Consider the following 24,241-nt stretch of genomic DNA (forward strand, 5'->3'; position numbering starts at 1 on the left):
TATTTTTGAACCATTTTCACATACACCCTTTTGAAAAGTTAGTCGTGACTCAACTTGAAGATTTGATATCGGAAAATGACGATTTAGATGGAACTGAAGAACTGTGCAAAGTTTCAGATATTTTTGAAATGGTCGATCAGAATCGACTTGCATGCCTCCGTGGAATCCCTCATATAAATCACAACTGTTGTACAAAGTACCGTTTTGATTCATATTACGGACACTTAAGGCCTCAGTGAAGTATGACCCAGCTTAGACCGTACAAAATAAATCATTCTGTATAGTTTTTTAGCGTTATCGAGCGTCGGAAGCCCTTAACTTTCGGATGGTGGGTGAAGAATATGCGTCCGCAACTTGAATAATTTTAAATAAATCAAAACGTGTGGCCTTTTCATGATTCTTATTCCGGACGCTCCCCCACTTTTCCCTCATATTCCGGACGCTTTGATTCGAATTACGGACAGCTCATGATAATCATTAATGCAACAGTCAAATCATCAATTGAAATCGTTCAACTTAGGAGATGAGGTGTAAAATAAACCAATTTGTTTTATATTTACCAAGTTTAACAAGTTGACTCAACTTGTTCAGCATAACCCTATATTAGCAGCATGCGCCACAACGCATGTTGTCCAATATAGACGAGGAATTCTGATTTCCGTTAAGTGCTAATTAATACTGTACACTGTGGAAGTTGCACAGCTTTCCAATTCCAAAGCTAATCACAGACAACCATTTGTAGAAATGCGAAGGAATCATATCCCCTATTCGAAAACTTTTTGCTCCATCCTATTTTTACTAATCGTTTTAATTTACATAGCGCTAGTTTCTAAATACGAAAAATTGATTTTCTTAAATCGCTGATAATACAAACCGAAACTTAAAAAAAGTCGGCACTAAACTTTTTTTTAAATTCTCAAAAATCTAAGAATTTGTGAACATTTCTCAGGAGTTTGAAAATTGTTTATTCTATTCTATAGAAATCTTATAGATCTGTTTGTCTGTGGTCATAGTATTTACATGTCGTCTGAAGAATAAGTTCATCATTGAGGCAGTATGAGCTCGTCTTCACGAATTGTAAATTGTAAATATCGTGGAAATATAAATTTTCAGTACAAATATATGATTATCTTCTATGAAACAACTTAAGCTCAATATGAGAATATTTCCTTTGAAAATAAGGAAACAGCATATCTGTGCCAACTGCACAACTTGAACTTAGCATCACATCAAGGCCACAAGCGATGGCTCTAACCCGACAGAGGTAAACATGGAAGCTCAGTGATAATCGATCATCCAGTTCAACGAGAAGTATTTTCTCTGCAATTGTTTGAATTTTTGAACACAAAGTATTAAATAGCCAAAGAAGTGCAATGCTTAGTTGTTTTCTGTACGTTGTTATCCTGTTCGTCGGAGAAAGTATCGGTCAATACAATAATGGCCAGGCATATGACCCACAAAGCAACTACAGAAGTGTGATGAATAATTATAATGGATTTACAGGATGGAACAGGTATTCTGTGGTGTACCAATAGATAATTGAAATGGATTACATATAAGCTTCAACGTTTTGAGGCAAACATTTAAGAGTACGGTAAAACATGATATCTTTAATAATTTTATATCGTAGGTCACATAGGTATCAGATTTGATTTAGGTGGTGACAAGCTAATTCACGTACTTCCTTAGCTGAGTGGTCCCAGTGAGGACGTTAATGCCAAGAAGAAGAAGATATATTCCAATCGGCTCGAAAATATTTGAAAGTGGAGCTGATAGGATTGAGAATCGCTTCATGGGATATTTGAAATGTAACAGGGACATGATCAGAATCAAAATCAGCATGAGTGGCCAGTTGGCTACAAAGGTGACTAGAGTCGGTTAAGACTAGATCAATTGTAGATGGGTTTCTAGAAGAGGAATAATATGTTGGGCTATCAGGGTATTGAATTGAGAAATATCCTGAAGAGCACTCATCAAATAAAATTCTGCCGTTGGAATTACTTTGAGAATTATTCCATGACCGATGTTTGGCATTAAAGTCACCAATGACAAAAAAAAAATTGACTTATTACGAGTCAATTTTTGCAAGTCAGTTTGGAGCAAATTAACTTGCTGTCCAGAGCATTGAAAACACAAATAGGCAGTAATGAAAGTATATTTACCAAGCTGTGTTTCAACAGAAACACCTTAAGTTTCAAAAACTTTAATTTCAAATGACGAAAACAGTTGTTGTTTTATACGCCTATGAATGATGATTGCAACTCCCCCACATGCCCCATCAAGTCGATGATTAGCAGATAATTTGCTGTTTTAGTGTTTTGCTCCATAATAAGATAGGGTCAGTGTTCCCTTAGTGGACAGTCCCCTATAGTCGCACTAGTAGCTTTCTACGGCCGTTTTGCTATGAATCTTTTCAAAATATTTTTTGACATGAAGGTCAGGAGCTATTTATCTAAGTACCATTGATACACAGCTTGATTTTGTTCAAAAAATGATCGAAATAATTAGTTTTGCTTAAAATTTGAGCTCCCTTGCGCCTATAGTTAACCTATTGTTCCTATAGTAGCACTACTGAGAGAAACTATTTTTTATTATACGAAATAATTAATGAATTAAGTACTTTTTTTACATCAAACGAAAGCTTTTGATCCACACTTTCAAGGAAAAATATAAAAATTTTGTAAAAATACGGGTTTGATTAGTATTTTGCCAACGCCGAGATGCTAGTGCTACTATAGGAACAGAAATTAGAAATAGTGCTACTATAGGCACATGTATTCCTATAGTGGCACAAGCGATAATAAATGCAAACATATGACTTTTCGCAGTTTTCATATTTTTCCCACAAAACCAAGATAAAAAGCTTTCAGATGATGTAAAAATAATGACGCTAGCGTTATTTTTCGATTTTATACGAATATTTGTTCTTAGCTATGCGGCTATTGGTACATCGACCCTACATAATAATAAGGAACCTCCTCTCCCATTGATCCACATTCATTAAAAATTTTCTATAGAAAACGATACTTTTTCGTACTTTTTTTTGAGGTGTATTCCCAAAAATAACATTCTGTTGTGCCAGGAAGGTAAGTTTGTCTTGGACAGCGTCACCATGATTTTTAATCATATTTTATTCTGAAATACCGTTTTTCGATCAATTCCAATAGTTTATAGCTTTTTTAAGTATATAATGAGGTATTCATAATTGGTATGAGACGGAATTTTCGTGTTTTAAGTAAATTTAATTGATGTCAAAAACAAAATGTTTAGCTAAAATTTTGCAAACGTTCTTCAACGAATATAAGATTCTGATGCCACATTGATTTGTAATTTTGGTCCTTTGTGATAATGCTGGGAAAAAAGTAAGCTGTAAGTGGGGATTTTTTTTATTTCCGTACGGGTTTGGGCCAAAAGGTCTCAGATTTTCATGAAACTTTTTCCACAGGCAGGGCTCATCAATATATGAAAAAAAAATTGAGAAAAATTCAGGGTTGCCTCAGTTGAAAATTTTTTGTTCTCCCCTGACACTACTTACTTTGAAAAATAATAACTCAAGAAAGAAGCATCGTAGAAACAAAGTTTTTTTACGAAAATGAAAGCAAATTTTCTCAGGAATAAAAAAAAATTAGCTGGAAACAGTTTTCCACAAAATTTTTCACCGTTGAGAAAATTCGTAAAGAAAATCCGGAAAAATTATGTTCCAATCAGTGCAAAACTTTCAAAAATCTATTTTTGAGAAGGTAATTTCATAAGCTTTAAGGGGACACGGGAGACTGTGTTATTTTCCATATCTTTTGTCTCACTCTAACAATTATCATCAAAACTTTGTGGAAGCAAATCTCGAGTTTTAGGGAACCGATGAAGCTGAAAATTTATTGGGTTGTGCACTAGATATATAGAATTATAGTGATACATTTTTCGCATCGATATATGGGGTCGTTTTTGGGATTTGCTTCTTGAAATGGATAGGGTGATTATGATAACGTCCCGTGCGGCCTTAATCGCTGAAATTTTTGAAATGTATTTTTTTTTCGTTTTTGAGTTATGGCCAATTTTGTGGAAAATGACCATATAAGCCTTTTCTTTGAAAACCCATATTTCAATCGAAGCATCGGAAAAACAAAGATTTTTTATCAAAGCAATTGCAAATTTTCTAAAACATCTGACAAAAGATATGGGATTGGTTTTAATGAAGTATAAGTCGGAATGGATGATATTTTTCATGAAAAATTACACCGCTTAAAAAAACTGAAAAAAACTGTTACTGCCTCAATTTTTCATTACACTGAAAAAGGATTCTTTCTTTTCTATGGAACAAATAAGATTATTATAATTTTTTTTAAATTTTATTTATTCAGTATATATGTAACTTACATTTTCATCTTAATACTATCTAGTTTTTCAACCGGGAAGATTGTCTTTGGTTGCTAACACCAGAAGATTTTCGTTTCTTTGTATTATTAAGAACAAAGCATGCTGTATTTTCTTGGTTTTCATGTGCATCTGAGAATTCACTAGCAAAAATGCTTCGTTCGTCTTTTGGTATACATTTTTTGTTCCAGGAATTGGAACAAGGTTAGAAAATCTTTCCTGAAGAAATTTTTCAGCCTCTGAATAGTCATTTTCAGTTGCATAGATAAATTCCCAATCTTTTTGAAATTGGTCTTTCACCTTTTGCGACACAGCCCAGTCGAAACATTGTTTGGCGTTATTTTTTTTTTTGTTTTTTTTTTTTTTTTTTTAATTTCTTTATTAGTATCATTCCAAACATTACATTCATTTCTTATATCTAGGTGTTCTGTGTTATTTGACAACACTATCATCCTAATTTGGTAAAACAAATTTAAGATTTAATTAACATTTTGTTAACAACATATTACATTTCATTTGCCGTAGCAGTTCAGTTTTTTTTTTACAGGTGAGTTGATTTCACCTGCTTATAAGAGAAAAAAAAAACGTTTTTAATATACTTAACCTAACTTAACCTAAACATATAACGCATTAATCGTGGCAATAGAAGATTGTAACGATTTTTGCCTGAAATTATTAATGATTGTATTTGACATTTGTTCCAATGTTTCAACATTGGATATTCTATGTAACTCATTGGTACTATACCAGGGAGGAAGCCTCAGAATCATTTTCAAAATTTTATTTTGAATTCTCTGCAGAGCTTTCTTCCTGGTATTACAACAGCTAGTCCATATTGGTACAGCATACAACATGGCTGGCCTGAAAATTTGTTTGAATATCAACAGCTTGTTCTTAAGACAAAGTTTTGATTTTCTATTAATAAGGGGATAGAGACATTTTACATATTTATTACATTTGGCTTGAATGCCCTCAATGTGATTTTTGAAAGTCAAATTCTTATCTAGCATGAGCCCTAGATACTTAACTTCATCTGACCAATTTATTGGAACCCCTCTCATCGTGACAACATGTCTACTTGAAGGTTTCAAATACAGAGCTTTTGGTTTATGTGGGAATATTATTAGTTGAGTTTTGGAAGCATTAGTAGAAATCTTCCATTTTTGCAAGTATGAAGAAAAAATATCCAAACTTTTTTGCAATCGACTACAGATGACACGCAGGCTTCGTCCTTTGGCGGAGAGGCCTGTGTCATCCGCAAACAAAGATTTTTGACATCCCTGAGGTAACTCAGGTAAGTCAGATGTGAAAATATTGTATAATATTGGTCCCAAAATGCTGCCTTGGGGAACACCAGCTCTTACAGGAAGTCTTTCAGATCTGGAGTTCTGATAATTAACCTGAAGTGTACGATTTGACAGATAACTTTGAATTATTCTAACAATGTATGTTGGAAAATTAAAGTTTTTCAATTTTACGATCAAACCTTCATGCCAAACACTGTCGAATGCTTTTTCTATGTCTAGAAGAGCAAGACCAGTAGAGTAGCCTTCAGATTTGTTGGAACGAATCAAATTTGTTACACGTAAAAGTTGATGAGTGGTCGAATGTCCATGGCGGAATCCGAACTGTTCATTGGCAAAAATTGAATTTTCGTTGATGTGGGCCATCATTCTGTTCAAAATAACCTTTTCAAAAAGTTTACTGATGGAGGAAAGCAAACTGATTGGACGATAGCTAGAAGCTTCTGCAGGATTTTTGTCTGGTTTTAAAATTGGAACAACCTTAGCATTTTTCCATTTGTCAGGAAAATATGCTAATTGAAAACATTTGTTAAATATATCAACTAAAAATGATAAGCTACTTTCTGGAAGTTTCTTGATGAGGATGTAGAAAATACCATCATCGCCAGGAGCTTTCATATTTTTGAATTTTTTAATGATAGTTCTCACTTCTTCCAAATCAGTCTCCCAGGCATTTTCGAAAACGTTCTCTTGATTGAGAATATTTTCGAACTCCTGAGTAACTTCATTTTCAATTGGACTAGTAAGTCCTAAATTAAAATTGTGCGCACTTTCAAACTGCATAGCAAGTTTTTGAGCTTTTTCGCAATTAGTTAGTAATAATTTGTTTTCCTCTTTCAATGCCGGTATTGGCTTCTGAGGTTTTTTCAAGATTTTCGATAATTTCCAAAAGGGCTTAGAGCCAGGGTCCAATTGAGAAATTTTATTTTCAAAATTTTTGTTTCTTAATTGAGCAAAATGTTTCTTGATTTCTTTCTGCAAATCCTGCCATATAATTTTCATAACAGGATCGCGAGTGCGTTGAAATTGCCTTCTCCTCACGTTTTTAAGACGGATCAAGAGTTTTAGATCATCGTCTATAATCACGGATTCAAATTTTACTTCACATTTTGGAATTGCAATGTTCCGGGCTTCAACAATGGAATTTGTTAAAGTTTCAAGAGCATTGTCAATATCAAGTTTAGTTTCTAAAGAAATGTTAACATCAAGATTGGAGTCAACATACGTTTTATATATATTCCAGTCGGCTCGAAAATAATTGAAAGTGGAGCTGATAGGATTGAGAATCGCTTCTTGGGATATTTGAAATGTAACAGGGACATGATCAGAATCAAAATCAGCATGAGTAATCATTTGGCTACAAAGATGACTAGAGTCGGTTAAGACCAAATCAATCGTAGATGGATTTCTAGAAGAGGAAAAACATGTAGGGCTATCAGGGTATTGAATTGAGAAATATCCTGAAGAGCACTCATCAAATAAAATTCTGCCGTTGGAATTACTTTGAGAATTATTCCATGACCGATGTTTGGCATTAAAGTCACCAATGACAAAAAATTTTGACTTATTGCGAGTCAATTTTCGCAAGTCAGTTTGGAGCAAATTAACTTGCTGTCCAGAGCATTGAAAAGGCAAATAGGCAGCTATGAAAGTATATTTACCAAACTGTGTTTCAACAGAAACACCTAAAGTTTCAAAAACTTTAGTTTCAAATGATGAAAACAGTTGATGTTTTATACGCCTATGAATGATGATTGCAACTCCCCCACATGCCCCATCAAGTCGATCATTACGATAAACAAAAAAGTTAGGATCTCTTTTGAGTTTAGATCCAGGTTTTAAATACGTTTCGGTAATAACTGCAATATGCACGTTATTAACCGTAAGAAAATTAAACAGCTCGTCCTCTTTACCATTCAGAAAACGAGCATTCCAATTTAAAATATTTAAATTATTATTTGGATCCATTAGAAAAACGTAATCCAATAACAATTTGATTTGTAAATTTTACACCTACTTGGACTGCTTCAGTCATAGTGGTGGCTTTGAACATTGCATCAATCATTAGGTTCAATTGTTCAGTTAGAAAATTAAAATCAGAGGCAGACATGTCATGTGATTTCCCATTGGAATTTCCGGTAGACGAAGAAGCGGAGTTACCTGTGGCGGTAGGGTTTTTTGCATTTGATTTGAAACAAGTAGAATGGGTACCCATGGATCGAACAGGGGAGGAGTTCGAATTTCCTGATACGATATCGGCAAAGGATTTACCGTGGGTAGATACATTCGAAATAGAAAGATTCGAACGGCTACCCTTCGGATTAAAATTAGTTTGTGAATGAGCGTGATTATGATCTTCCTGATGGGTATGATTCATGATCAAGCGATCGTTAACTGAAAAATGAGCATTGTTCGATACTCTACCAGGCAAATTCCGGAAACGACCGTTATCGTAACGGATATTATCTTTCATCTGCCTGGCACGAGCCTCAATGACCTTTTTGCGTGAAGGACAATTCCAAAAATTGGACTTATGGTTAGCCCCGCAATTACAACATATGAATTTGGTGGTATCTTCCTTCACTGGACAGACGTCTTTGGCGTGAGAAGAACCTCCGCAAATCATGCATTTAGCATCCATGCGACAACCCGGGTAGAGGTGAATAACAAAATAATGGTAAAATAAGAACAAATTATGCAATCATATCTACTTTAACCATTATTATGTTATTAATGTATGACATTAAATATCTCATCAATAGCAAAACATTCAATCATAGCAAAATTTATCATTGATATGTTATTCTTGAATGTCATGTAATAGCTAATCAATAACAAAATTTACTATCATGGTAAAATTTGTTATTTGTGCAAAAATACTAAAAAACATTAAATATCTAAAAAATAACAAACACAGGGCTGGTAGCAGTTAGACAGTAAAATAATAGTGACTTTAGTGACCAAAATGATCAAAATAGTGACCAAAAAGTGACCAAATAGTGGCCAAATAGTGACCAAAAAGTGACTTCATAACTACAAGTATTGGTCATAAAAATGGCTAGAAATAAAATACGTTCTATGTGTATATAAACCAATCTACTGCCCATAACTGCATAATTATCACATTCGTATTTTTTTGACAATTAAGAGACGAACCAGCCAAGGGCTGAAAGTCTCTCTAATAAAGAAAATTCATTCATTCATTTTTGACAATTGGGTGGACAAAAATCACAGTTTTTTGTAGCTTGATCGAAAGAGCACATTTTTCTAAGCATGACACAATTTTATTGCACTTCTAAAAGGTATATGATAAATGATTCAAAAAGATTTCAATCCGTCGACGTTCCAGGCCACGGGAAATTGTGAAACTTTCAACGTAGATTCAGAATATGTTAGAAACTGGCAACCCCTTTCGTGTTAATACCGTGGAGAGTAGAGTGTTCATACCGGGACAAAAAATTCAGGGATTTAACAAATTTTGGGATTTTCCGTTTCCCGGGATAGTAGTTCTGACACCCCGAGAATCTCGGGTTTCCCGAAATGCATGTAGAATTTGATGAAAACAACTAAACTTCAATAAAAACAATGACATTTTTCTTATTAGATAAAATAGGAAACCATCATTGAAAAGAGTAATTATTTTCAAGATAAGACCAATGTACCAAGTAAGAAACACATATTTTTATTTGTCTAGTTGCAAAGTTTTAAGGCAAAGTAGACCATAATTGAAATTTGTACTGGGCATCGATGATTGTGGCTAATTCATCTCACGATTGCGAAACAAAGAAAACCGCTTGGTTTTGCACTGAGATAACTGAATCAGCATACTTTCTGCATGTAAGCGCAAGTAGTGATACTTTTTCGAATCAATATTACTTATGTGGACTGAGTTTTATCACTTTGAAATTGCGAGCTGCAAAATCAACATGGCATGCAAAATCAACGAATGACGGGCTACTTAGCTTTAATGCTTTTCTCTTCATCATTAGCCATTTTTGTAAGCAAATACTGAGAAAGCTAATTTGAAAGTGCATCTAAACTTCGATCAATAATTTTCAGTTATTAACTTTTAGCATGATATTACACAAAACTTTCAATTATCTTTAATTGTTTCTTTTGTTCTAAAGTTTTGATGAGTTTTGAAATGTCTGAAGCAAATTGCTTAAATATTATGATTTAATTTTTTACCATACTTCTATTGTCCCATGTGAAAAGGAATCCAAGCAAACATGATACAGACATGTGTTTATGGGCAGTATAGAGAATTTGAAAAAAATACTAGCAGACCCATAATTAGTCAAGCTAAGTTTTGATTTTTATTAAGTTACATCAACAGAATACGAAAACCATATATGAAATATGATTTGTTATAGTTATTGGAAAGCTATATTATCTTCTTATTTCATTTAAAAACTTTGTATTGTTGGATTTGTAATTCCATTTCTATCAAAATACTCGTTTTATTGAACATTTTATAAATCCCGGGATCCCGGCACTTCCCGAGACAAGCCAAGATTTTTGTCCCGAATCCCGGAACGAACAAAATGGCCGGGAAATGAACACTCTAGTGGAAAGTCATCAAATGATAAACAGTTTCAGTCAACATACTGTTATCTGTGAGTATGTTCTAGAAAATTTAAAAGTTGTTTTGTCACATTGCTACATGTAGCAGCATAACCGTCACATTGATAATATTCATGAGCCTCGTAATGTAGTAGAAAATAAACTCCTATCAATATTATTTTCTGACTATTCACCAAATATTGGGTATGTGCTGTATACAATTTCATCCAATATGCACTTTTGAGTCTCTGGTAATTTTTAGAAATTTTAGTTTCTTCTCATACTGCCATAAAATGTATGGTTTTCCATTTACTCAATGCCTACTTTGGTCGAATGTTACAAATATGGAGTAAACAAACTCCGGATACATTTTTTAGCAAAATTTCTGTTCATTAGCAACCTTACTGGCAACAAATCATTGATGATTTTGAAGTAGAGATGCAAAACTAATTACTTGAAGCATTTCTTATCAAATCTGTGGAATAATTCGAGGAAAAATTTTTAGTTGTAGACAAAATTTTGGTGACAATCGTGAATGAATTTCAAACAAGTCTGAAAAAAAAACCTGAAAGAATTCAAAGTTCAAAAGCTACATTCGTGGCAGAAATTATGTAAAATTAAACCATTTCTTCCATATAAACAACAGTAAAGGCCCAAATGCAATGATAGCGGAACGGCAACGGAAAGCAGAACCGGTTCGCCAGCATGGATCCACCATCTCCACTGAGTTGTCAACGAATGAAAGTGAACTGACACTGAGTCGACAAGCATCGACAACCGAATTGATGCTGGGCGTGATTTGAACAGAAACGACGACTGATTTTTCCTCCATGTCTTCCTCAGGCACACCCGCTGGGTTTGAGATCGGCCATTCTTGTTGGGGATTCGCTAGCCAAGCTGGTCCATGCTTCCAATCATCGTTGCCAATGAATTCATCAACCGACATTCCACGTGACACCAAATCCGCAGGGTTTTCCGATCCAGAGATGTGGTTCCAACGGCCGCCGTGAGTGTAATGCTGGACTTCAGAGACCCTATTGGCCACAAATGTCTTCCACGTGCTCGGTGGCGCGCGAATCCAGTAAAGACAGACTGCTGAGTCGGACCAGAAATACGACGCTGTCACGTGTACCCCAATGGATTCCTTCACACGATGGTGTAGATGAGCTGCTAGTACGCATGCACATAACTCCAGGCGTGCAATCGATAGTCGTTTCAAGGGAGCGACCTTACTTTTCGAAGCGAGTAATCGTATTTTTACAGTTCCTCGAGAATCTTCACACCGAACGTAAGTACAGGCTCCGTAAGCAAACGTAGAGGCATCGGCGAAGGTGTGAAGCTGCACGCTGGACTTCGGAAGCAGGGCGTAACGGTCGATACGGTAAACGGCGATTTTTGGTAGCTCATGCCGAAATTGTTCCCACTTTACTCGTATGGTGTTAGGCACCGGATCGTCCCAATCGCAAGCCAACGTCCACAGTTCCTGCATGATGATTTTTGCTCTCACGACGATTGGTGCAATTAATCCAAGGGGATCGAACAATTTGGCAATATCGGATAAGATGGATCTTTTTGTAGGTGGATCATTTCGTGATTGGATTTGCGAATCAAAGCGGAGCTGGTCCGTTTCTGGCTCCCAGCGAATTCCCAGAGTCTTTATAGTTTCGTTAGGGCTGAATTGCAAACTTGATTGCGTTCCAATTTGGTCGTTTTTGAGCCCTTGAAGAACTTCAAGTCGATTTGAGGTCCATTTCCTCAATTCGAAACCTCCTTTAGTGAGTAGCTCAAAAAGCTCCCCCCGAAGCTGGATAGCTTCTTCGATCGAATTAGCTCCTCCAATGTAGTCATCCACATAGAAGCTCTTACATATCGTTGGGCCAGCAAGCGGATACTTGTCACCTTCGTCTACTGCAAGCTGTTGGAGCGTACGAGTGGCCAGGAAAGATGACGGAGCAAGACCATAGGTGACGGTGCGTAGTTCATACGTCTGAATAGGAGTATTTCTATCAAAACGGAATAGGATACGCTGGAGAGAGCAATCATCGGGATGCAAAAGGACTTGTCTATACATTTTGGCGATGTCCCCGACAAGGGCTACTGGATAGGTAAGGAAACGTAGAACGATTGAAAGAAGATCTTCTTGTACCACCGGGCCCACACATAATGCTTCATTCAATGAGAAGCCGGTAGAAGTACGAGCGGAGCCGTCGAATACGACTCTGACCTTAGTAGTCGTGCTTTTTTCCTTTATCACAGGATGGTGAGGCAGATAATAGTTATGGGAGCTCTGTCCGTCGTCCGTCTCGACCAGCCGCATGTGGCCGAGGGAGAGGTACTCCTTCATGAAGTTATGGTAGTCTTGCTGGTTCATGCTGGTGAACCGGTTACGCTTTCCGTTGTCATTCCGCTATCAATGCGTTTAGGCCTTAACTTCAAAACGCAACTGATTATTGATGAATTTGAGATAAACCGTATTAGAAAATTATTCCATCCATATTAAAATACAGTGATACCTCTATGAGTCGATGTTCCATGACTCGATATCGACTCATGGAGGTTTCACTGTATCTATATTTTAACTGATCGTTTGAATAAATTAATTAGGTTTTGAAATCTATCATATCACTCAGTGGCGGCTCGTAATTACACGTTTTATCTGATCTACGACCCTGAAAATGACTAATTTTGCATATTTAGATTATAAAACAAACAGTAAACGCTAATTTGTTATTGTGTGAACATGTGGATTTCCGGAGGAGTTTTGATGATGTTTGGAAAGGTAATCTGCCTTTAATTTCATACTCATCAGATCACGAAAAAAGTGACTTTAGTGACCATTTTCGTGAAAAAAGTGACTTTAGTGACTTTTTGTTGAAAATAGTGACTTTTTAGTGACCAGGTCGAAAAAAGTGACCAAGTCACTAAAAAGTGACTTGCTACCAGCCCTGCAAACATCGCCATCACAGTAAAATATGTTATTATTTTGATATTTGAAAACTTTATTAAAATAATTCATGAGAACAAACCAATATCAAATTTTACCATAATAGCTCATTTTACTATTCGTATGATATTCATTGAAGATTCAAAAAGAAAAGTTTTTTAGCAGAAAAGCAAAAAGTTTATTTTTCAATCATGCTAAATTAAGATATTAAAGTCAAAGAACTAAAATTACCATTATTTTGATCTACTTGTGAATAGCTTATTTAGTTATTATTTTGTTATCAATATCTAAATAAAAACATATTTTTTTATTTACGGTTGCCTATATTTTTGCTATTATTTTGTTATTACAATGGCAAAATATGTTATTATTTAGTTTTTATGCCATACAAGCTTAGTTATTATTTTTGTTATTTTATCTCTTATTTCAAACAAACAAAGAACAAATTTTGCTATTCAAACATTCTATTTTAATAGTAAATTTTGTTATTCTTTTGCTATTCTCCTCTACCCGGGAATTTTTTGTACCATGACCCCACTTTTGGCACCGACGGCACTGAGTGGGGTTCTGGTAATTTCCTCCAGGTTTCTGGAAATGTTCCCACGTCACACGGACATCAAACAAAAGTTTTGTTTTTTCTAAAGCTTTAATATTATTTAGTTCTTTTTTGTTAAAGTGAACTAAATAAAATTCTTGAGAAAGCCCTTTCCGAACAATGCCAGATTGGGTTCTCTGTTTCATAATGATTACTTGGACTGGGGAAAATCCAAGTATACCATTTATTCCATTTTTGATCTCTTCAGGTGATTTATAGTCACTTGAGAGACCTTTCAATACAACTTTGAACAAACGTTCAGTTTTGTCGTCATAAGTAAAAAAATTGTGCTTCTTCTCTTCAAGATGTTTGAGAAGAAGCTCACGATCTTTAAGAGTTTCCGGCAAAACGCGACAGTCTCCTTTCTTTGCGATTTGGAAGGAAACCTTGATTCCCCTAATGGAGTTCAAGATCTCCTGCCTAAATCCCCCAAATTCGGAACAACTGACCACGATAGGCGGCACTCTTTGCTTCCTCACTTGAATCAAAGTGTTCGGAAAATTTGTCTAGAGCATCGAACTGATTGCTCATTTCAATACAATTATTCATTTCACCCTTGGAAGAAACTTCGCATTCCGGGGAAGCGTCCTTTCTTCCATTCTTGCCACGTGTAGTGACAGTTTTAAAACCCACTTTTTTGGAAGGAAGTAGTGAATTCAGAGATTCACCCTTCCTTTTGTTAGTTGTTGATACCATGTTTAATTAATAAACGAAAGAAGACGTGACCTTCGAAAGGTTTTTTTCCCAAGACGGTGTCCAAGAAGGATTACCACCGCTAGCTTTCGCCAACGGGTCCAACGAAAAATCGAAGGCACGGGTCCAAACAAGGATCGTAAAGGGATCAATAGTAGAAAAAATAGTACTGAAAAGTACTGTTTTAGTAGCACTGAAAAGTACCGTTTTTAATTTTAGCACTGAAAAGTACTGTTTTTGTAGCACTGAAAAGTACTGTTTTATTGCTTTAGGTAGTTTTTAAGAAAACTTCCAAGAGCAGAGAGAATTCGTGTACGCACAGCACGAAGGTACGATGCGCACTTGTTTGGCGTTATTAATTTCTGCTTACTTTCTAATACTAGCATCTCTAGCCTTGCTTTTGATGTGAAGGTCGGGAGCTATTTATCCAAGTATCGAAAATCAGGTTTTTGGTTTAAAAATTTGCTTTTGATAAGCAAGCCTCAGGGCGGATGAAGCCCATTCTTTACTATTGTACTTAAAAAAAAACTTTTACCGGAAGACGACTGCTAATGAACCCTTTGAAGATAAGCAGGTGGGGGAATTCTCCTTGAAAACATTTCTTTAATGCTGTGGACCTTTTTTCTACGGGAGGGGCATATTGCCCGGGTTGTTTTGAAACGTTAACATTGGGACCGTTTACAAAAAAACATCTTGTACACTTTTTTGAAGCAACCTGGAAAGAGAAAGTTGCGTGCAAAGCATGGCCAACTAAGTAAGCAACACATTGACATAGAAAACTTAAGATGTGATGCATTTGCTACTGCGATAGAGCAGTTTTTCCTTAAGGGGGGGGCGTATTAAAGCTTTTTACCTTACCATTGATACACAGCTCGATTTTGTTCAAGAAATGATCGAAATAAATATTTTTGCTTTAAATTTAAGCTACCTTGCACCTATAGTAAGTCTTGTGTTCCTATATTAGCACTAGTAAGAGAAATTATTTTTTATTCAACAAAATAATTGATGAATTAAGAACTTTTTACATCAATCGAAAGCTTTCAATCCACACTTTAAAGCAGGCCTGCCCAACCTTTTTGGCTCTTTTTCGACATAAGTGATTGGTGCGTTCACAAGAATAGACCAATATGAACAAAATTAGTCTCAAAGGAAAGCTTTGTAGTATATCTGTCTAATCCATGCTGCTAAATTAAAATTCATTCGAAAAAAGAACAAAAAGGTTGGGCAGGCCTGCTTTAAAGCAAAACTATAAAAGTTTTGTATAAATACGGTTTTGATTTGTATTTGGCCAACGCCGTGAACAGAAATCAGAAACAGTGCTACTATAGGCACATGTGATCTCCATGTGATCTCCATGTGATCCACAAGCGATAACAGAGGCGTCTGGAGCATTTGAATCAAAATCGTACAACTAATTTTAAAAAGCAAATCAAATTCAAAAAATCTTAAAATAGCATGAGTGTGGGTTCATACGTACTACATAGAAAGTAGCATAGCAATTGTCCCAAGGCACCAAGAACGATCGCGTAGTGTGCTGAGTTCTCGCACTATGTAAAAAGTTCGCTTGATATCCACAACAGGAGCGTGCTACTTCACTAAAGACAGCAGCGCAAAAGTTGAAGAGACATGCCGTCGAAAAAAGCTACTGTGTTCAACCTGTTCAACTGCAGCTTGTTGAACCAAACTCCATATAACCAAGGTAACACATACATTCACAGCTTAGTAATCTGTACATGCTCAGAAGCATACATGTGTGCAAACAACCCGTTCAACGAAAGAACAGGTTTATCTTTCCGAAAGATTGGTAAGAACTAAGAAGTTTCCGAATAGAATGTATTTTGTTCGGAATAGATCGATGTCCATTTTCCATCCAGACATATTTACATCAACTAAGAAATTAAAATCAAATTTATAACAATCAAATGCAGACCAAGCATACGTAAATATGATTCATCCATTGTTAAACTTATCAATTCTGGTCTTTGCTGAAGTTAGCGCAGTCAATATGGAAATGGAGTGTTCTTAGAGTGTAACGCATGCAAGTATGATACTAACTTTCATGCAATACGAAGTCGGTTTCTCTCGACACGTTCAACCGGCCGATTTGAACAGGCTGGAAAGATGATAAAAGCTCAGGAAAAATGTATAAACTTAACTTAACTTAAAATGTATCAAGACTGCTCCAATTTCCATATTTTAATAATTGATGATTCCTTATTTATTTTCTCTATAGTTTATTGTGTTGTTTTTTAAAGATGGATTAACCTTTCTAACGTAACGGAAGCGGACGGCGTACTAATCATTCGCGATTTGTTCTTATGCTGCATTCATACAATTGGAGGACGCAAATGTTTCAAGTTAGCTAAATATGAAACATTTGGTGATTTTTATTATCACTGCGACGGTATATCGCAGTTTTCGTATTCCGTGGATTTTTCTTGCAGAGCACAATACACCCGATTCTGTTGTTGCACGGGAGATGCGTACCGTGCAAAAAAAGTTTTCAGTTCAAAATTTCGAAAACCGTGCAAAAAAAGTAACACCGACGTTTCATGCAAAAATAAGGTTTTGGCGGAAAAAAATGTATGAAAACTTTTTTTGCACGGCCGTGTAAAAAAAATCCGTGCAAAAACAGAATCGGGTGTACACACATATTGGTATATTAATTGCAATCCCTACGGACCGAGAAAATTATTTTTTTTTTAAATAGTGTTTTTTTTTCTAAATTTCTGCCGGATACACGAGATGCCTATTAAGCTGAAAACTTTTTCAAATCAAGTAAAACGTACCAGGAAGTTGTAAAAAAAAAAAATTGAACACTGCAGTTTTCTTACTGCCTAAATGCAAGAATGCATATTTTCACATTGATGCATTTTGTTATTTCTGATATGATTGGAAGCTGAAATATGCAAAATCCAGTTAATCACCAATGTACCGTTTAAATAGGCATTATTAACCAAATTTAAAAAAAAAATATTTCTTGTTGCATAGGTGGTTGATTTGGGCACGCGACGCCTCTGAGCAATAATATATACAAAAATATGAGTGTTCGTAGATTTCATATTTTTTCCTCAAAACCAAGATACAAAGTTTTCAGGTGATGAAAAAAATAATGCCGCTGTCTTTATGTTTCGATTTTATACGAATATTTGTTCTTAGCTATGCGGCTATTGGTACATCGACCCTACTTTTAACTAAGACTAGTTTTTATTTTAGACAAATTTGACGTTGCACAAACTTTTTGTTAATAATTTAATTTTGAACAGAAAGATGCCAAAAATTTCAAAATTGGTCGAAAAATAAGTTATGTAGACTCTACTGAAGACCATATTTTATAGCTTGGTCACCTTTAGGACGCATGCGCCACCATTTTTGGCTCAAACTTTGAGGTTTCTTTTTCTATGTGATTTGAATTCAAAAGAGCTCACTATTTTTTGGTTTTGAGAACTTTCGAAAAATAAGCTCCACCCTATTCCGCATTATGTTCATCTGACTTGGTTTGACCAGAGAATTTGTTTATTTAATTTTAGTATAGAGCGCTGCATATGACGAGCCTAACCTCAATTATTTGACAGCTGCTGGTCCTGTTGCTTACGTTTAGGACTTAGTCGTTTTTTCCATCATTTTTTCATCTTCGCATTTCTATCACCAGCATGCTTATGGTGACGATTTTCCACGGTAGGAAGATAGAATAATACGATCCGTGGGTATCTGCAGTGGATTTGACCTCTCCTCGCAGCAAACTTTCACGAAATTAAGGTGATTATAAAACGAAGCCAAACTTTGAATTTTCAAGTGCACAAGACGAGAGAATCTGACAACAGTTCGCGTTGAAAACCAATCAAATTGCTTGCTTGCTGGTGGTGACCAACGGGATAGATTTTCTACGCGGAGCGCTGTTTCGTTCTCAAGTCTTGTGCTCTTGAAAATTTGAAGTGTGGCTTCGTTCTATAATCACCTTAAGAATGATTCGAAAAAAGTACTAAGTCCAAACTGTAAACAACAGGACCAGTAACTGTCAAAATTGATGCGTGACGTCACAGTGCAGTGGAGTATAAGCCATTTTACGAGACGTTCGAATGACGTTTTCTGGCGGGCCGCTCATTGTTGTTGTTCAAAAAACTAGCATGATATCTGAATGGCGCTGGTCACATTTTTGTTGGCGATGACGTCCCCGTCTCTTTCAGCGCATGTGTCTACCCGGTTTACATGTATTACAGGTAACGTAGATGAAAAATATCTTCCCTGCCTACTGATTTAAATTTTACAAGCGAAAATTTAAAACTTTGTTACCAGCGCCATTGTTGCATATGGTCCTTCCAAATGTAACGCTAGAAGAAACGTAAATAAATCGGCCCGCCAGAAACTTTCAAAGCTGGTAAACAAACGGAAACCATATGATTCGAAACGTCTCATAAAATGGCTTATAATCATATTCTCTGGGTTTGACTTGAATCCACTGAAAATTAATGCGAGAGGGATTCGCGATAAGGGCCTATCTGACAAATCAATAACAATGAGAAAATAACCAATGAAATTCTCATGTGCAATTTTTAATCCCAATTGGAGAAAATATAGTCAAACTTTAACCTTTCCACTTTAATACACATTTCATAAACCTAGTTTTAAAATCCTCATCAATACCACACACATCTCCTACAATTTCCCTAGCTATTTCGTACTAAAAAATATATTATAAGGTTTCGCCTTAACCGCACTCAAGGATGCCAGTATCGCCCAATGTTATGAGCCTGTAATCGATATTATTTTCAGTGTCGCCTATTACACAGCGTAACAAAAATGACATTTTTGCGTGTCTCAAGGATCAAATTATGTGTCTCTAGTAGATTTGGGGTTTCCTAATCTGGTGCCATTCTCAGAAATGCTCCAGCACGTCACAATTTTTAGCTACAGGTCGCCAAAGTTGTATAAAACACTGGTTTTATTAAAGTTTACATGAAATTTAAAGTACAATTTATCAAACTTTTTTATAATCTAATCCACCAAACATGCAAAATAGAACTTGAACTTTCATTTCAGACATAATTTGATTGAAATTGCACGATTAAATTTCGATTAAACCGATTTTTTCAACATGCTTGCAGTCTCCATACAAAATTCTTCGTTTCTTCTATATGGCAAAATACAACAATTCTCTAAACCATCAAAAATTAACTTTTCCGCATCGAAAGTATTACAAACTCTGATGATAAGTATTGTTATACATATTAAGTTTAAATTCTGTGGCAAATTAAGCCAATATATTACCTTACAAGCTGACAAACTTGCATGCAAGTTGGCTGAAATAGTCTTTTTTTGCATTTCCAACAGTCAATATCTCAAAAACTATACGTGCTATGATATTTCTGAAAACGGCAATGGATTCAGCAACCCTTAATTAAGTGAATAGCGGTATTTTGGTGCTGGAGACAAAAACGTGTTCCGCAGTGTTACTTTTGCGCCGTGTTTACATTCTGGTTTCAATTAAGCCCGCCATGTACGCCTTGTTTATTTTTTGTTTGCAGTGTCGCTGTTTACTCTCGCCGTGTTTTGATTTAGATTTCAGATGCGCCCATCACTTTGATAAACAAAAACACAGGCGTAATCAATAAAGTGTGTGGTTTGGCATGAGGTGAAGTTTCGTCTTCTACAAATTTGCGTTTTTCGAATAGTTAAATTATCAATAGAGCTTAGTGACATTTGAACACACGTAGACTAGCATACGCTCGTCATACACAGTTTGTTTTTGTTTTCCTCAAAGAAACTTGCACACGCTTTCCAGACTCACCAAAATGCATATGGAAATATTACCCAATTTGAAAAAATTAAACCCGTTTTCTGCGTGTTTTTCGAAACTAAGTGCATATTGTTTTCCTCTAAGGTTCACAACTACATCTACACTAGGGTACCCATACCATTGGGCATGAAAACCACTATGGTCTTATCCACTGGTGTACTAAACCAGCTCGGTCGAAGAATTTTGACACTAGAGCGGGTCCAGATCACGTGGCGACCATACGGGAGCGTGCCCCGCTCAAGTGTCACAATTCTCAGACCTAGCAAATTTAGTACACCGGTGGATTAGACCATAGGGGAAAACTTCAAGTGCAGTGAATATACAATCGAGCTACATTTTCTTCAATTGTGTACATTTTGTCAGTTTCGCCTGATTCGCGAATCTATCTAGAATGGAGTTCTGGAGCTACCATGGGGAAAGCGTGTTACCTCAATGTGATGGATTTTACTAAGGTGGCGCAGATCATTGATGCGTGCCACTAGTTCTCTCTTTCATTCTCCCGCTGTTCTTATGCAGCGCAAATAGTGACGTCACTATTTGCGCTGCCTCAGAACTGCGAGAGAATGAAAGAGAGAAATAGTGGCACGCATCAATGATCTGCGCCACCTTAGTAAAATCCATCACATTGGTGTTACCTGGGCCCGTATAACATAATCTAGCAAAAAGGTTTAAATTCTCAAATGATTCTTAACGGTCGTTTTTTATTTTAAAATTGTATCTGATATGTTATGTAGCACGGATCATCTAAAAAAATGATTTGCAATTAGCTGCATGTTTATTGTTTGCTTTTTAGCCCACAGATCAACACAGCACGGAGCTACTTGCCTAATGAACAGCGGCAACAAGCAGCCACCGAAAACTATTACAATCCATATTCCCTTCGACAGTGGTCCTACGGCAACCCGTACTCAACAGGCGGAACACAGTCCAATCGCATTTCTTATTTGCCCATATCGCAAAGATACTACAGTAAAGACAGGAGCGATGGCTATGGCTATAATTATGCACGTCCCAGCTACAACTTGCCGTATTACAATGCACAGGATTACTTGGCAAATTTCTTCTATGGTGGAGCCGGATACGACCCGAGATGGATGAGTGATATTAGGAGTTTCGGTGATAGAAGGTAAGATGATTATACATACATTAATCGAAGCCCGTAGGCCACGGAGCTTGCATAAATTTTTCAAATTGTCCGTGTTTAACCCTTTCTTTCCCACAGCTTTGTTTGACAATTTAACTATCGAAATGGCGTTTCAAAAAAAAGTGCTTGAACAAAAGTTTTTACAAATAAGCTATATTATTCAAAATCACAATACAAATTTTTGATTGTTTTTCAATAGTTTGACCCCTCGGTCACTTATTTAGATGTTTGATAAGACAAATGAGCGTATAAATTTATTCCAATCATTATTGAGCTACTCGTATCAATTCGGTTTAGCTAGCGTTCGTTGAAAATTGGTGGATCACCTGTGCTACCATGGGAAAAAGAGGGTTAAACGTAAGTCATTTTTTTTTTTTAATTTGGGGTTCACCTCACCATATATTTTAATTTCATGAGTGATGAGAAATCATCGATTCGGAGCATTGTGCTTCTTCTTTTTGACATCACGTCCTCACTGGGACAAAGCCTGCTTCTCAGCTTAGTGTTCTTATGAGCACTTCCGAAGTTAAGCTCAACGAGTGACCTTTCAGAAACTTGCATGACGGGGTTGGTGGTCTGATGGCTACCGCTTCTGCTTCATATGCAGAAGGTCATGGGTTCAATCCCAGGCCCGTCCCTTTCCTCGTACTTTGTTGTTGTATATCTCTCACTTGCTTCTATCTTCCATTCTAAATATATCACACTCAAACTATTCGTTCATAGCAAAACGCTAGAACCAGAGACGGACAAGAAACCGTTTCCCTAACGCTTCCTACTTCCACGCGCTCGCCTTTCTTACGCCTGATACATAGGCAGTCTGCTAACCACAAAAGCAAACCTCTCTGCCATGCCTTTCCCCCAATCCAAAACACTCCCGCATGAACTGACGTGGATGCAGTGGAATATACGGTCTACGTGGGAGTCAGTTCAATGCATCATCAATTCCTCCCCCTTCCCCTCATTGGTCTGCATTCTGACGTGGCAGGTGCCATTGTTGCCTAAAAATAGAAGATCACCAGCACTTATACACTGAGGATGCCTGTTAGTCCCAAGCAGTCATTCGGTTGGTTCCTTGTGTAAGTGCAGCTGATCTGGCGATACTGGAGTGCATCCACGGGCGGCCAATCAAGCTCAAGCTCAAGCTCAAGCTCACGAGTGACCTTTCAGAAACTTGCAATTTAGGATAATATCCAATCTGGTTTATAAAGTGATGTTTATCAAGTTTTGAGTTCAGCGACTATTGAATCGATGATTTCTTATCACTTATGAAATTACAAAAATAGTGAAGCGTACACCTCAGCCACGTAGTCTACCGATAAAATAATGTACTGAAATTACATGCATGTACGACTGTTGCATTCATGTAGAGTATAGTGAAAGAATTATTATGACGATAAAGTAAGTTTTTTTATTAATTGAAAAGCACTTGATCCGTTTGATTGAATACAAGCTCAATCAATCATGACAACCTTATGAATAACCAAACATATCTTTGCAGGCGAGACATGCAGTGGAACGGCCCTCCTCGTAGAAATGGACTATCCCGAACCACGCCGCAGCCACCTAAAACGACAACAACTACAACTGTAGCACCTCGGCGGAAAAATGTGCCCAGGAAGAGCAAACTATTTGTACCGAACGTATGGGGATGACCGTCAAGGAATTTGAGAAGATCAATAAAATAAAATGGATCATCCTGGAGAAGCAATCGTGATCATTTTTGAGAAATACTTTCCAATCAAAAGTTTGCGACCACACCTTCTTGCTGCAGTGTTGTTCAAGGATCGCGGTTGGCTGAGCATTTAAGGCCCAAGTAAACATAGATATATCAATGCGCTCAAAATTGAGTGAATCGATTTTCTTCATTCGATTTTTTGTTTCGATTCAAAATGATCAGCTTCGAAGTGTTTAATATATTGCTGTTTGCGTTTGACGTGCAAATCCAGTCTAACTGAGCTTTAAATGCGGTAACACAAAGTAATCAAAGGATACTTAGCAACCATGATACATATCACCGCCAACCTAGCAAAGAAAATCAAATGTTGAATTCGCCTTCCTTGTTGAAAAACTTACCGCATTTGGTGTTCCCGCATTTTATATTTGCATTTCAACGCACATAGCAATACAATTTTGAATTTGAAAGATTATTAATGGAGATCGCAGCAAGCCCTGCGCGCGGGAGTCAGCGTTTTGAATTTTGTGTCACGTTTACGTCGTTCGCGTTTTTTTTTTTTTCTTTTCAATTCGGCTGGTGAAAAAGATTCGACGTCTGATGCTATGCCACGAGCAAATCTCGCATACTCTGAGATAACGCCCTAAAAGCCATTGGTAGCCACGTATGTAGCTCGTTGTTTCTTAGCACAAGAAGCAATAAGCATCCAAACCAACATCATAGGCAGGTAGATAATGATCTTTTCTTTCCCATAGCGTTGTTAAATAACATGAAAATCCATTCAAATGCTCAGAAACAAAGAGCTACTCACATGGTTACCAATGGCTTTTAGGGCGAGATCAGAAGTTATGCGAGAAATGTTCTGTGAAACATGTTTTTCAAAGTGTTTTTTTTTGGAGATTATATTTAAAAATGATTTGTGGAGTTTTGTTTTTTTTTTAATCTCTATTCGATTTGCTTGCGTTTTGCTCGAAAGTGCTCCATGATGGCTCCAGCAATCGAATTCGTTTTGCGCGACTCGCTTTTTTATCTCCTGCGTGTGCTAAGCATGTTCATTAAAAATTTAGCTGATCATGGATGCTCGGTTCTGGATGAATTATGAACTGCAGTTGTTTACGATGTTTCGCGCGGTGCGTACATTTTGATGGATAGTGCTGA

The 24,241-nt window shown here is 36.5% G+C and overlaps 1 protein-coding gene across 1 annotated transcript; it reads left to right on the plus strand.

The window, feature by feature from the left end:
- Nucleotides 1–1,254: 1,254 nt before the first annotated feature.
- LOC110676665 lies at nucleotides 1,255–23,119 on the plus strand. The gene is made up of 3 exons (XM_021845448.1): nucleotides 1,255–1,513; nucleotides 21,061–21,393; nucleotides 22,910–23,119. Exons 1-3 carry the CDS (start codon nucleotides 1,374–1,376, stop codon nucleotides 23,061–23,063), a joined length of 627 nt encoding a protein of 208 aa, XP_021701140.1. The 5' UTR covers nucleotides 1,255–1,373; the 3' UTR covers nucleotides 23,064–23,119.
- The last annotated feature ends 1,122 nt before the right edge of the window (nucleotides 23,120–24,241 follow it).

Source organism: Aedes aegypti, chromosome 2 (assembly GCF_002204515.2).
Source record: "Aedes aegypti strain LVP_AGWG chromosome 2, AaegL5.0 Primary Assembly, whole genome shotgun sequence".
Classification (NCBI taxonomy): domain Eukaryota; kingdom Metazoa; phylum Arthropoda; class Insecta; order Diptera; family Culicidae; genus Aedes; species Aedes aegypti.